This window comes from Mesoplodon bidens, assembly GCF_964165515.1.
Source record: "Mesoplodon bidens genome assembly, chromosome: 11".
In the NCBI taxonomy this organism is placed as follows: Eukaryota; Metazoa; Chordata; class Mammalia; order Artiodactyla; family Ziphiidae; genus Mesoplodon; species Mesoplodon bidens.
In genome coordinates, this window is record NC_138167.1 from 2,514,670 (window position 1) to 2,529,229 (window position 14,560).

At 50.4% G+C, this 14,560-nt stretch overlaps 1 protein-coding gene across 1 annotated transcript in view; it reads right to left on the reverse strand.

The window, feature by feature from the left end:
* Positions 1 to 9,465, reverse strand: part of IQSEC3 (IQ motif and Sec7 domain ArfGEF 3) — a gene marked incomplete at both ends in the record, with an annotated part of 87,989 nt that extends 78,524 nt beyond the window's left edge. Inside the window, one exon of the mRNA XM_081250192.1 lies at positions 8,930 to 9,465. Coding sequence (XP_081106318.1) covers positions 8,930 to 9,465 — 536 coding nt within the window. The remainder of the gene's footprint in view (positions 1 to 8,929) is intronic.
* Positions 9,466 to 14,560: the final 5,095 nt, after the last annotated feature.

Here is a 14,560-nt window from a genome sequence, read left to right on the forward strand (position 1 = left end):
CCCATTTTACAGACGGGAGGAACTGGCTGGCCAGAAGGGAGAAACAAGCACGCAGAGAAAAGGAGAAGGAACCCAGAGTCCTGACAGGGTGACGAGCCCCAGGGGTGGGGAGACAGGAAGAAGGCCTGTGCTGTGTGGTGGGGTCCTCACCCCTTTCCCCCAGCCCAAGTCAGGAAAATGCTCACCCACACTCAGACGCACCCCCTCAGTCCCACAAATGCAGCCACACCAGACTCACATCCAGTCACCTCCCAGCAGGGTCCTAACGTCTCCCTGACCAGAGCTGACACCACTGCCTGGCAGAGAAAGAGGAGAGGCCTGGAGCCGGATGCTGCTTCCTGTTGCTTCTCCCAGGCCAGAGTGGGACCCCAGAATCCAGCTTTCCTTCGTCTCTTTCTCCCTGGAGACATGGCCACGATTCCGGCTTCCTTTCCCTCCCATCCTCATAGGTCCATTTTCCATTTCTGGTTCAACCTGCTGACAGGCCGTGCATGTGGGTGTCTGAGGTGAAACACTCCAAGGGCTTTCTCATGCTTCATTCTTAATGCAGCTTCCCAGGCTAAAGACTGGACTGGGCAGAGGCTGGGGGCAGAGCGGGAGGAGGGCTCTCCATACTCACGGGTAGAATTGAGGTGGGATCTGTTAGCTGCGAGGGGCACCTAGGTCCCCCTCACTCCCCAGATGGCCTTAAGAGCTAAGCCTCTGATCCAGCATTTCCCAGGTGCTCAGCTGCAGAAACTGTGCTCGTGGGCCAGGGCATAACCCACCCCCTGGTGGGGCTCCCTCCAGCTGAGACCTTCTTCAGCCCTGACTCCATACCCCCTCCCTCCACTCAAGCGTGGATGGGCCTGCCTGTGCCCTACGCACTGAGAGTTTATTCCTTCCAGCATTACTCATCACACACCTACTAGGTGTTGAGTTGGCCTCCATCCCCCATGCTATTCATCCCCACCATGACAAACCCCAATAGAGCTGTGTGAAATTTTGCCATCCAAAAAATTATTTTAAGGGCTTCCCTGGTGGCGCAGTGGTTGAGAGTCCGCCTGCTGATGCGGGGGACATGGGTTCGTGCCCTGGTCCGGGAAGATCCCACATGCCGCGGAGTGGCTGGGCCCGTGAGCCATGGCCGCTGAGCCTGTGCGTCCGGAGCCTGTGCTCCACGACGGGAGAGGCCACAACAGTGAGAGGCCCGCGTACCGCAAAAAAAAAAAAAAAAAAAATTTTAAGAGCCTAGAAAGCATCAAAAGTGCTTACCAAGCACCAGGATGCTCCTTAAATTCCTGCGTTATGACTTTTACACATGAAGCTCCTTGGGGAAGTATTCCTTCTCCAGCCCAGATAATTACTTTTCCAAGACAAGCCAGTGTGGGAGTGAGTGCCCTGGGTCCCTGCCCTTTGCTTACCAGGCCCAGGCAAGGCAGTGCTAATTCTCTGCAAAATACAGTGGAGGTGAAGACCATTTAGACTCTCAACAGTGTCCCCCATGAGCCCTTCAATGCCTTATGAGCGTCCTGCCCTGGCCGCTAGGCATCCTTCTCCCTTATCAAACCCGCCCTTCAGAAACGGCTCAAACTCTGTCATGCTGAAGTGCAACAGTCTAATAGAGCCAAATGTGTTGTTTTTTTCTCCTCTCCTAGGAGAATCTGCATTTTAACAAGGGGGATAACCTTGAAGTACCCAAAGGAATCTCTACTTGTGGAATTGCTGGCATAGGCGAGATATTCTGGAAGGCAGAGAGACCTCCGTGGAATGCCTAAAGCCCCCATAACTCGCGGTAAGTTTGGCCATGCGCACCCACGGAGCAGTCCTGACTGGTCCTCTTGGTCCCTCACTATGTTGACGAGAGTACTGGATGAAGAGTTTAGAGAAGCTGAGTTCTGTACCTAGTTCGGCTACTAACCAGTTTGGAAGCACTAGTCACTTCTGTCTCGGGCCACAGTTTTCTCATTTGCCAAATGAGAAGTTCGGTCCAAATGACCTAACAGGACCTTTCCAGCTCTGACATTCACCTGACTCCCCAGAGGGGCTGGGGGACCCTGGTCCAGCTCCTAAGGCCCTCCAGCCCCTGCAGCTGTGGCCCAGAGGAAATGACCTGCCACCATACAGCGTGAGGGTATGGGGCAGGGAGGCACTTCTCTGGACTTGGACAGGCCTGCAGGCCCCCTGTCCACAGAGCCCGGGCCCCAGCTGGCGAGGAAAGGGAGCGCTCAGCACAGCCCAGGCATCAGTATCGCAGAGTTACATAATCCTCCAGATGGGATATTCCAAACAGCAACAGCACGACAGCCTTTGCCCCACGCCGTGTCTCAACACACACACACACACACACACACACACAGACACGACTACCTTGCCACCCTTTCTTTTCCTTTACCCTCTGGGCTTGACCAGGAAAAGCAGAGTCCTCCGCCAGCCACCCTCCCCCCCAGCCTCCACCAGAACCCCACGTCGGGTCAGGCCTCCCTTTTCTCGGCCCCTCCCTGCTGTTCTGTGTCGCTTTCTGACCTCAGAGTCCTGCAAAGTGCGGTTCTACCTTCTCCCTTCCATCCCCGGGATGGAAGAATTTGGAGCAGTGGATTTAGCTTTCATCCCAGCAAATGGGAGGCCGTCTCCTGGTCCAGACTCCGGTCCCCACTCTCCACTTTTGTCCTTGTCACGTCTGCGTGCTGGATGAGACTGTAGTTTCCCCATTTAGAAAATGGATGAGGTCATTCTCATCCCCATGGGGTGTTGGGTGGTAGCTCAGATCCCTTCAGTGTCCTTAAGAGAAGTGCAAACAATCTGAAAATGCAACCGAAGAAATTTAGGTTGGGCTTAAGGAAGCATTTCCCAGCTATACAGTTGTGAGACCTCATTATAGATCACTAAGGGATGGTGATTTGTCCTGCCTAGCTGCATTTTAAGGCAGGCGCCCATTCACATATCTGGAATAGCTTGGGTGCACACTGTCCAGAGGTAGGGGAGTGGTTGAGGAAAGGTCACTCTAGAAAGGTGGCCTGGAAGAATTCCTGAAGGAATCCTGAACCTGGATTCTCCTCGATAGCTATGGTCTAACTCTGGATGAGCCTTGGGCCCTGGTTTCTTTCTTTTTTTTTTTTTTTGGCTGTATGCGGGCCTCTCACTGTTGTGGCCTCTCCCGTTGCGGAGCACAGGCTCCAGATGTGCAGGCTTAGCGGTCATGGCTCACGGGCCCAGCCTCTCCGCGGCATGTGGAATCTTCCCGGATCGGGTCACGAACCCGTGTCCCCCTGCATCGGCAGGCGGACTCTCAACCACTGCGCCACCAGGGAAGCCTGGGCCCTGGTTTCTTTATCCATAGAAATGTTACAATACATTGAGCACTTACTTTGTGCCTGAAACAGTAAAAAGAAAAAAAAAACTATCTAATTTTAAAATTTTACAACAACCCTTTAAAGTAGATATTATTCTTCATATCATAAATGAAAAAACCAAGGCTCAAAGAAGGTACACCGTGAATGTAAGGTGTCCCAGCTGGTAGGTGGTGGAGCAGGATTCATACCCAGGTATGCCTACCTCCAAAGCCCATGTTCTGAACCACCTAGATCTTGAAAATTCTGTGATTCTGTGGTTTCCTTAAGTTCCTCTTGGCCTGAACAGCCTCATTTCTCCCTCCCTCTACTCCTGCCCCTGTCTGTTTGTTAATGCCCTCACTGCCTGAAATGGAGAGGACCACTCCATTCCTGCGTGAAAACAAAAACCCTTTGCAGCCTGTGTGGGAACCCGCGCTTTGTGCTTTTCCAGAAGCAGAGGAGGAAGGCGCTGCAGTGACCCAAGCCTCGGAGATCCTGCCAGATGGCCTTGCATTTGGGGATCTGCCAGGTGCAATGAAAGCACCCCCAGGTCCTCTTACTAAGAAACCCCTTACGTGGGACTTCAATCCAAGATCCAAGCCTCTTTCCAGACCAGGGTCCAGCTGCTTGTCCTGGCTCTCCCCACTTTTTCATGTCACCCTCCCTTTCATTCACTCTCCCCCCCAGACCTGACCCCCATCTGCCGTTGTTTTTCGTTTTTTGTTTTTCGTAAGTGATCTTTGAAACTCAGGCCGCATAGATATTTGCTGAATCAGCAGGACCAACTGCTGCTCCTCCCGCTGGGTTTCAGGCCAAGAGGAAGACGCGCCAAATGCCTGTGCAAGGGCCTCTGGTGTTGACTGTGTGGGCCCAGGAAGGGCTCTGGCTAGGAAGGAGATGGCGGGGGAGCAAGGCACACGGGCTGCTGAGCAGCAGGGGGGCCGTCGGGTTTTCCTGAGGCCAGGGTGACTGGTTTCTTTTTGGATGAGAGGGAGGGAAGAACTGTGGTCCAGGCCCTCGGAGAGGCAGGGGACAGCAGATCGTCACAAGTGCCTGCTCCGTACCAGCTGCTGAGTGAGCAAAAGACACCCACGCCCTCCTCTCAGTGAGCCTTCATTCGGCCCCCTTTTCCAGGTGACCAGCCAGAAGTTCTCTCCTCGCTGAGATAGGAAAGAGAAGGAGGGCAGGCAGGCCAGGGAGCAAGGCGGTAACGTTGCTTCCTCAGCAAGAAGGGCTTTTGGCCGCAAGGCAGAGATCTCCTTCCCACGTTGATGGGTTTAGCCTGGTCGGGGGAGGGATGGTGGGGGGAGGGGCTGTAGGTCAGAGGGTGGGATGGTGAGCACATGTAGCACAGACATCTCTGGATCGACTCCCCCGGCTCCGTCTGGCTTCCAGCTCTCCTTGACTCTCGCTATTCCTGACATAAGCCCTTGACGCCAACCAAGGAACCCTTCCCTCTGGGCTCTGAGCATGCTTTGTACGCCCACCCTCTTAACCCCATTCTGTTCTGATAGAGGATAGCTCTGGGCACCTGCAGTCTGCTTCCACTTATTTAGATGTTTCTAGATCTGTGTCTCGAGGGTGTTGAGCAAGGACTGTCGGCGTCTTTCCTGTCTTTTCGCAGCACAGAGTGCAGGATTTTGAACGGACCAGACGCTTGATACAGTAGAGTGGACTGACAGACAGACCGTCATACTCTCTTAATAGCTCCCAGGAGGGGCCAGTCTTGGCTGTCTGCCACCTCCAGGCAGACAACCCTGACTCAGTAGGAGCAGAGATGCCGGCTCCAATCAGCATCTCAGACAACAGGCTAAAAAAGCACATCCAGTGGTCTTCCTGCCGTGCCCCAGCCTCCAGGTAGCATGAGACCATGGTGCTCAAAAGATGACTGAAGATTCAGTTTATGCTTAGGATGGGAGCAGAGAGGAAGAGACTTCCCTACGCAGCTTAAATGGAAGCAAAGGATGGAAGGAAGAAAATACAGGAGAGGGAACATATCTGAGGGGAGGGAAGAAGGGTAAGAGCAAAGAAAGGAAAAGGAGAAAGGGGGAAAGTAGGGAGGAAGAGGAAGGGTATAAAGAAAGACAAGGGAGGAAGAGGAGAACACAGGAGCTATTCGGACTTCATGGTCCCTTGGAGGTAGGGAGCCCAGGGTAGGTGCTGAATTTGAATTATAAGGCAAGAATCTTTGCCACCCTCCAGTAATCCTCTGCCTGTGGGCTTGGGGACTTGGGCAAACACTGGGATCCACTGGCTCTAAATGCACGGCTGGGTGGGTGGACCAACACATGCTCAGACAGAGAAGTTGTGGCCCCACTGAAGCCAGGAGCTTCAGGTCGGGTCATGTGCTTCCATGACGCGGAGGGGATTTTGCCAGGTCAAGCTGAGGCTCTGGCTCCAGCCAGGAAAGGGACAATCAATTCTGTAGATGCTGTGAGCCTTGATTGAAAAAATAAAGAGGAGGAAGCTAGATTGCTGCTCTCATTAAGAGGCAAAGGCAGTGGGGGCTGGAGTTTAGCCAGAGCCAGGAAGCAGCAGAGAAAGAATTTTAACCCCTCGGGTGTCATTCTTCCGTGATGCCTTTGAGCTCACTCACACCCACGTTGTTGCTTCCTTGGCCCGACCTCCAAGGCCATCACCTTCAGTAGCTCCCTCAGCTGAAGGAGGGAGAGAGGCCAGGCTGCATGTTAATGCAGATCTGATGACAATTAAACAATCTATTATTTCCCAGCCCCAGGATCCCCAGGGCTCCTGCCTCTCCTGGATTTGGGGAGGAAGATGCGTTCTGGGGCTAAGAGATAAGCTGTGTGGTGAGATAATGCATCTCACGCTGCCTGGCCCCTGGTAACCCTCACCCACCCCTCAGCAACCTCACCAGAGCTGCATTCTCAGCCTAATGAGTCCCGAGAAGGTGAAGTAAGAAATGAGAATGGATTTCAGCAAAATTACGACCCAGGGACCCCCCTCCGCCGGCTCTTCCTCCTACGTCAGCATGCCCAGTAGAGAACTGATTCATCAGGGAGATCCCCAGGAGAGGCCCCAGGGAGAGGGCTTCTGGCTCAGCTCTCCCTCTCCCCATGTCACCCGATCCATGGAGAGGTGCCCCTGCCTGCCGCCTGCATCTAGCCCTACACCACTGAGAGGCTGGGCAGAGGAGGACAAGACGTGCAAAACTGGGGTCGTGGGTGGAGAGCAGGGTGGGGCTAAACATGTAGTCAGCAAAGATGATTCCTTCTTGAGATTCTAGGGGGGGAAACTTGGATTGAAGTTAAGCAAAACAGTGGGAAGAAATGGGTGATCCAAAGGGCATTCAGTCCACCTAGATATCCATGATTTCTCATGCGAGCGGGGAGGGAGCTGCAGGAAGAGGGAGGAGGCGTGCGTGTCTGAGCTCTCTAAGTCTCTGGGTGTCCAGGCTTGGGGAGCAGGGGGGAAAAGCTGGAGGATCTGGAGAAAGGAAGGAGTTACTGCTGGGTTTAACCTCTTGGTGCCTGGCACAACTTCCCACCTGAAAGATTTCCAAAACTTCCACTCTCTTCCACCATTTTAACTACTTATTTTTGTTCTGCTCCCTTGGGAAGCAAAAGCAGGACAAGGGAGAAGGAAAGATGAGGACACGACGGTTGTTCTCCAGTTTTGACATGTGAGGATGGGTAGGGATCCAGGTGATTCCTACAATCCCTGGATTCCCAACAAGAGCACCTGAGCAGGAGAGCTTTGGCTCTGTAAGCCACCCTGGGGGCCACAGCAAAGTCCTTATCCAAGAAAAATGACCTTTCCTCAACCGGTCTTGCCCACACAGTCCCCTGAAGGGATGCAAAGAATGTGGGGACGTGGTGGAAGAGGAGGGAGACACCAAAGGGCATGAGGAGCGGAATCAGGAGAAGAACCACAGTTCCCATGAAGCTGTGGCTGCCCTCCGGGAAATGGAATGGAATAGCTGCCCATATTTGGGGAAAAAGCCACATAATATCTTGTGGGGTTTTTTCTGTTTTTTTTTGTGTTTTTTTTTTTTGCCTTTTGCCTTTTGCCTCTTGCTGAGCCATGGGCACTGAGGGAAAACTGACTTTCTGCTTTTTCTGCCAGATAAGGAAAAAAAACCATTAAACCGAAGGAAGGGCAAATGGGCCATTGAGGAAGGTAGGAAGGAAAACCACATCTTGGGACTTGCATCAAATGCTGCGAGATCCTCCTGGATCTTCTGCCTAAGGACCCAAAGTTCTGGTCAAATCTACCCTGTGTTCTGACCCAACTTGTCTAACTCTGCAGTAGATGTGAGGAGAAAATGAGTCTACATCAAATCTTCACAAGTAGCCCTAGACTAAAGCACGCCAAGGCTGCTGAAGATGATTCTTGGCTCTCCACCCTTCCCACCCCCGCCCCCAACTCCCTTAGCATCCCCATAGTCAGGGTCAGGAGCTGACTAGGTTCCGATTTCCCGTGAGGTGTTCTATCACCTGTCTAATCAGAGAAAGGAAGCTGACATGGTCACAGCCTTCCCAATACACAGGAGAGAATATTCCAGTCCGCTTTCATCTCTTCTTCCCATATCTCTAGTTCATGGGCATTGGGCATAAAGAAAGAGCTTGAAGTCCTAGAGTTTCTCATCAGGGGCTAATGAGCATATTTCTCTCTGGACCTAACATGGGATTCCAGTCATCACCAAATAACCAAGGGGAAGCAAGGTTTGCAGTCACCAGCCACAACAGAGATTTAAACAGGAATTCCATCCAAATACCATCTCCGTAAGCCAACTGTCTCTCTCATCATTATCCCCTTTCCACGACTGCTAACACCCTGCACAGAAATCCTCCTTGAGTCAGAGGAAAAAGCTATAACCAGACTGAATCCTGACACTATAAAGGGATCCTCTATGGGCCTGGTGGGTTGTTACCTTGCACCCCTCTGGGTCTGTGGGCATTCAGAAGAAAGGTGCCCACTCAGGTCAGAGCAGAGTAAGCGTCCCCAAATGAGCCATTCCTGGCTTGGACTCCCACTGCATCACTTAAAGAGCCACCTCGTTCCTCTGGGAAACGCTTTCTCCCACCCTTCCTCTTCCTCTGTCTCCAGCCCCCCACCTTCTCACATCATCCTGCCTCTCAGCCTTGTGCTCTGCCTTCTGAATCCCCTCAGACCCCAGGTCTACCGTTCCTGGACCCTGCCCTTTTCAAAGCTCTCAACATGTCTCTTTGCCAAGCCTCTGTCTTTTTCGTAGCTCACTCTCCATCCGAATAATTTTACTACCCAAACTCCCATCCAGATTTTTCCTAACTTGAAAAGATTCTTTAACTGTTCTCTTTTCTTCAGTTTAATCTGCCCCCCAGTCTTGTCCCCTTTAAAATGTGCCACTTTCCAAAAACCCTCATTTCTTTCCTCCTTTGCCCCCAGTGACGGTTGGGATACTGCCGTCTGCTCCAGCACCTCCCAAGCCCTCTCCCACTCTGATATCATTCCCTCCTTTCACCCAAGCCTCCTTGACACACTTCTCCCCGCAAGCACACTGAAGGCCCTAGTCCTTCGGTCTCCGGTGCACCCCACTTCCCCCTTGTCCCCTCCTCACGCCCATTTGCTTCCCTTCTTCCCGGCACGTTGGTCCCCGTGCCGCCTTCCCCACTCACTCGGGTCTCCTGCTCAGGACGCCCTTGCCGAGGGCGGCGGGGGATTTGTGCTGAAGGAGGGTTCCAGCAGCGGCGCAACAGCTCGGGGGACGCTCCTTCTCCTTGTCGGCGACGGCCCCGGGCCCCGCCGCCGGGTGCTGGTGGGGCGGCTGGGATGCGTGAGCCCTGCCGCTGGGGCCCGGCTGGGGCTGCGCCAGGAGCTGTCCTTGGTGCTGAAGCGGGGGCTTCTCGGGCGCGGTGGGCGGGAGCTGTCCGTGGTCCCGGATTTGTTCCTGGGCCCCGGAGGCGGCGGCGGCCGGGGTGGCCGGCAGCGGGGCCGGCGACGGGGGGACGAGCCCGGGCGGAGGCAGGGCTTGCAGCAGCTGCTGGTGCTCCCACAGGCTGCGGTTCTCGGCGCTTAGCTCGTCCAGCCGCCGCTCCAGCTCGTCGATGCGCTGGCGCTGCGTGTGGATGAGGCTCTGCTGGTTCTGCACGATGGCCGTGAGCTCCTTGAGGTAGAGCACGGCGCGCACCGGGTTCTCCAGCAAGCTCTCCATGCCGCCCGCCGCCGCCTGCGCCCTGCCTGCGCCTGGGCGGGCGGCGGGGAGCGCGAGGGCGCGCAGGAGCCGAGCAGCCCCGGCGATCCGCTCGCCTCGCCACTGCCGGCGCCGCGTCACCGCCACACAGACATTCACACACGCACGAGGGGCGGGACCGCGGCGCCAGGGCCCACCCCTCCCCCCCCCACCACCTCTAAGCTTCGCGAGGAGTCTCGGCTTCCTGCAGGGCTGGCAGAGGAGCAGGATAAACGAAGGGACCCGGGATGGATGAGCGGGATCTGGCGAGAAAGGGAAAGCCGGCCAGGCGGAAGCAGCGGCGCCGGGAGGGTGCGGTGGGACCGGTAGGAGAGCAGAAGCAGAGGAGGAAAGAGGAGGCGGAGAGCGCGGCTGGGAGAACGAGGAAGCGCAGAAAGGGAAGGCGGTGAAAGGAGAGAGAAGTGTATTGGACAGAGGTGGTATGGAAGGTCACGGGTTCTTTTTCCTATGTCCAGTCATCCCAGAGGACGGGGGTCCCCCTTAAAGACCTTGTGAGGAGAGGCCACACGCTCGGCAGTCTGTCCTGCTGGGGTCTTCCCTGGATCGGGAGGATCAGGGGACAGTAAGGAACCCCAGAGGGAACATCTGGTCCTACTCCTCCAGCCAAGGAGAAAGTTCGGGTGGGAAGGCTGTTTCCACTGGATTTTCTCTGGGAATGAGACCTGAGGACAGTTTGGGCCACTCTAATGGGAACACAGACTAAATAAACAGGGCCCTCTGTGTCACAGGGCTAATGCTTCCAGAAACTTCTTAAGAGAGCATTCTGTCTGGAAAATATTTATGAAATGGAACACTGTGCTAGGTGGTGGTAAGATAAGGATGACTGGGACGGACTCTTTGGCTTCTTGAAGCTTCTGATTAAGTAGGAGAAACAGGTAATAAATATTTAATTTCAATAGAAGGCATAGTTGTAAGTGATAAGATAGAGATGGCCCAGAGCGCTATAGGAGCCCAACAGCTTGGGGATTTGGGAAGGCTCCTTGGAGGGAATAACACTTGAAGTGGGAAGGATTTTCTAGAAAGGGGGAACAGCATAAGCAAAAGCTCAGAGATAGGAATCCGCATGGACTGAATCATTCATTACTTTCTACAATACAGGTACATAAAACACACACTAAGTGCCAAGTAACGTACTAGGAACTATGTAGTCTAGCCCTAGCATGGACCATAAGTTATAGTTTCTATAAGCAAGATTACAACCTAGTAGAGTAGATACAGCATGCACATGAATATCTAAAATACCAATCAAAATTTCTGTAAGGGCTCTTCAAGCCAAGTGCCATAGGAGTTCGGGGAGTGGGAAGCTGTGTTTGACTGTGGTGATCTGATAAGGAGGAAGCGTTATTCAAGCTGGGCCTTGAAGGATGGGAAGTGTTTCAACAAGTAGAACAGAGGAAGACGGGAGATACGTCAGGCAGCAGGAAAAGACTAGGGAATGGAAATAGAGCATCTCCGTTCAATCCAATCTGGCAAAAAAATGACCCTTTTGTCTGGGCTATGAGTACCCTTAGCATATCTGTTGTACTGTTGTATCTTCCACACAGGTGGGCCACCAGTCTCCCTGTGGACCTGCTGCCCCCCCCCCCAGAGTAGGCATATCTGTTGGTACCACGTGTCCCGTGAGCTGGGCCAGCCAAGCCCATCTGGTGCCAGACTTGAATGACATTATGGGAAAGGATCTGTGCTCTGCAAATAAATATATTGGTTTCTCTGCACTTGTGTTTTTATGTGCTTTCCTCCCATCCATTTTCCTAGCAGACTTCCTTTTGTAAAGAATGCATGAAGGAAGCTTAGCCATAGCTGAGCCAGCTTCCAAGAGGAGGCTTTGGTAGTGACCGGTGTTCCAGCTGAGGAATGGAGGTTGAGGGGTGGAATGAGAGCCCACAAAAACTCAAACACTTTTCTTCTGAATTTTCTTTGCTTGCCTAGTTGATTTGTTGTCTAAATATAAGAGTTGGGTGTTCATAGAAACCAATACTGTTTCTATAAGCAAGACAGCCTGCAGCATAGTTCCCTATGGAGCTTGTTTAAAACATAGATTTCTGGGCCCCGTATTAGTCCTGCTGTGTTGGAATCACTTGGAATGGGGCCCAAGTGTTTTCATATTTTTAATTGTTTTTGTTTCATTTAAAAAAAAGTTATTGGGTTACCACTCACATGTAATAGTATGTACCCACTTTGAGTGCACGGTTCAATGAATTTTGACAAATATATACACCTTCAAATCAAAATTTCCATCACTGCAAAAAATGAGGTTACTACCTCATGCCCCTTTGCAGTCAATTGCTGTCATCCTCATCCCCATTCAACTACTGATCTGCTTTCTGTCAAGACAGATTAATCTGTTTTGCCTGGTCGTGTAAATTTCATGTAAATGGCAATCATAGAATATATACTCTTTTGTGTCTTCTTTTTTTTTCCACAGCATAATATTTTTGAGGTTCATCTGTTCTCTTATAGGTATCAATAGTTTGTTCCTTTTTATTTCTGAGTAGTCTTCTATGGTATGGGTATACCATAATTTTTCTACTCACCTATTAATGGCCATTTTAGTTGTTTCCAGGTTTTGGTTATCTTGAATAAAGCTGCTACGATCATTAAAGGACAAGTCTTTGTGTAGACATATGTTTTCATATGTTTCATGTTTTATGTTACATGTGTCTTATCAGAAGGAAAAATCTAGAATTGGAGTTGCCAAGTCATATACTAAAAATATATATATATATATATATATATATTTAACTTAATAAGAAACTGTCAGATTGTTTTCCAAAGTGGTTGTACAATTTTTTATTCTGACCAGCAGTATGTGAGAGGTTCAGATGTTTTGCATCCCTGCTAACGCTTGGTATTTTTAGCCATTTTTTTTTACTTTATCAATCAGGAGTATATTAATATGGCTTTAGTAAGTATTTCCCTATTGACTATTGCTGTTGAGTATCTTCTCATGAGCTTTTGGCCATTTGGCCATTATCTTCTTTACCCACTGCTTCTAGTGAATTGTTTGTCTTATTTTTGAGTTGTAAGAGTTCTTTATTTATTATGGAAAGTAGTCTTGGCCAGATGTATGCCTTGCACATATTTTCTCCAGTCTATGGCTTACCTTTTTTTTCTTAACATTGTCTTTTGATGAGGTTTTTATTTTGATGAAGAAAAATTTCTTTCTTTCTTTTATAGTTCATGCTTTTTGTGTCCTATCAAAAATTCTTTGCCTGTCCCAAGGCCCAAATCATATTCTATGTGTTCTTCTAGAAGGTTTATTGTTTATGCTTTTATGTTTAGGCTTATGATCCATTTCAGGTTAATTTTTGTGTTTGATATGATGAGTCAAATTCCATTTCTTCCTTAAATGTTCGACATAATTCACCACTGAAGCCATGCCAGCCTGGAGGTTTCTTTGTGGGAAGATTTTAAACCGCAAATTCAAGTTCTTTAGTATATATGGGGCTATTCAACATTCTCTTTCTTTGTGTATCCATTTTGGCAATTTGTGTCTCTGGTAGGCAGAATGACCTCCCAACGATGCCTTTGTCTTAATCGCCAAAACCTGTGAATATGTTAACTTATATGGCAAAAGCAACTTTAAGTATGCGGTAAAGATAAGGATCTTGAATTGGGAAGATTATTCTGGATTATCTGATGGGTCCAGTGTAATCACAAGAGTCTTTGTAAGAGGGAGTCAAGAGTGTCAGAGAGGAGATGTCGTGACAACAGAAGCAGAGGTCACAGTGAGGCAAGTGCTGTCTGGAAGCCGGAAGGCAAGGAAGCTGGAAAAGGGAGGGAAACAAATTCTCCTCCAGAGCCTCCAGAAGGAATGCAATCCTGCCGATACCTTGGCTTTAGCGAGGTGAGATGCATCTTGGACTTCTGGCTTCCGGAACTCTAAGATGGATGGTAAATTTGTGTTGTTTTAAATGGGGGAATTCCCTGGTGGTCTAGTGGTTAGGACTTGGCACTTTCACTGCTGTGGGCCTGGGTTCAGTCCCTGGGGAACTAAGATCCTGCAAGCCGTGAGGCGCGACCAAAAAAAAAAAAAAAAGTCACCATCTTTGTGGTAAACAGCAGCAATAGGAAGTAGATATAAGTGTCTTTTAAGAATGTGTCCATTTCATCTGAAGAGTCAAACTTATTGGCATGAAGTTGTTTGTAATATTTTCCTATTAGCCTTTTTTTAAAATCTTTTTTAAATTTTATATATTTATTCATTTTGGGCTGTGTTGGGTCTTCATGGCTGCACACAGGCTTTCTCTAGTTGCGGCGAGCGAGGGCTACTCTTCGTTGCGGTGCGTGGGCTTCTCATTGCCGTGGTTTCTCTTGGTGCAGAGCACGGACTCTAGGTGCGTGGGCCTCAGTAGTTGTGGCACGTGAGCTCAGTAGTTGTGGCTCACGGGCTCTAGAGCACAGGCTCAGTAGTTGTGGCGCATGGGCTTAGTTGCTCCGCAGCATGTGGGATCTTCCCGACCAGAGCTCGAACCCGTGTCCCCTGCATTGGCGGGCGGATTCTTAACCACTGCGCCACCAGGGAAGTCCCAGAAGCTTTGATTATTGACTTTGGACCTTTCTTCTTCTTTAATATAAGCACTTAAAGCTCTAAAGTTCCCACCCAGCACTGTTTTTGCTGCATCCCACAAATTTTGTTTTCATTTTCACTCAGTGCAAAATATTTTGTAATTTCCCTTGTTACTTCCAAATCTTTCTATTCCTGATTTCTAATTTAATTCCTTTGTGGTCAGAGAACATACTCTGTGTGAGTTCAATCTCTTTTACATTTATTGAAACTTCTGGGCCTTTTATATGGTCCAGTCTACAGCCTGTTTTGATGAACGTTTCATGTGCAAGTGTCTGGTAGCCACTCCAGCTTTCTCATTGTTAATGTTTGCATGTGTGATAGGCAGACTAATAGCTCCCCAAAATGTTCATATCCTACCCCTGGGAACCTATGAATATGTTACCTTACATGGTAAAAGGGACTTTGCAGATGCCATTAAAATTAAAACCTTGAGATGGGAAGATTGTCATGGATTATCCAAGTGTGCCAAATCTAACCACCTGATTC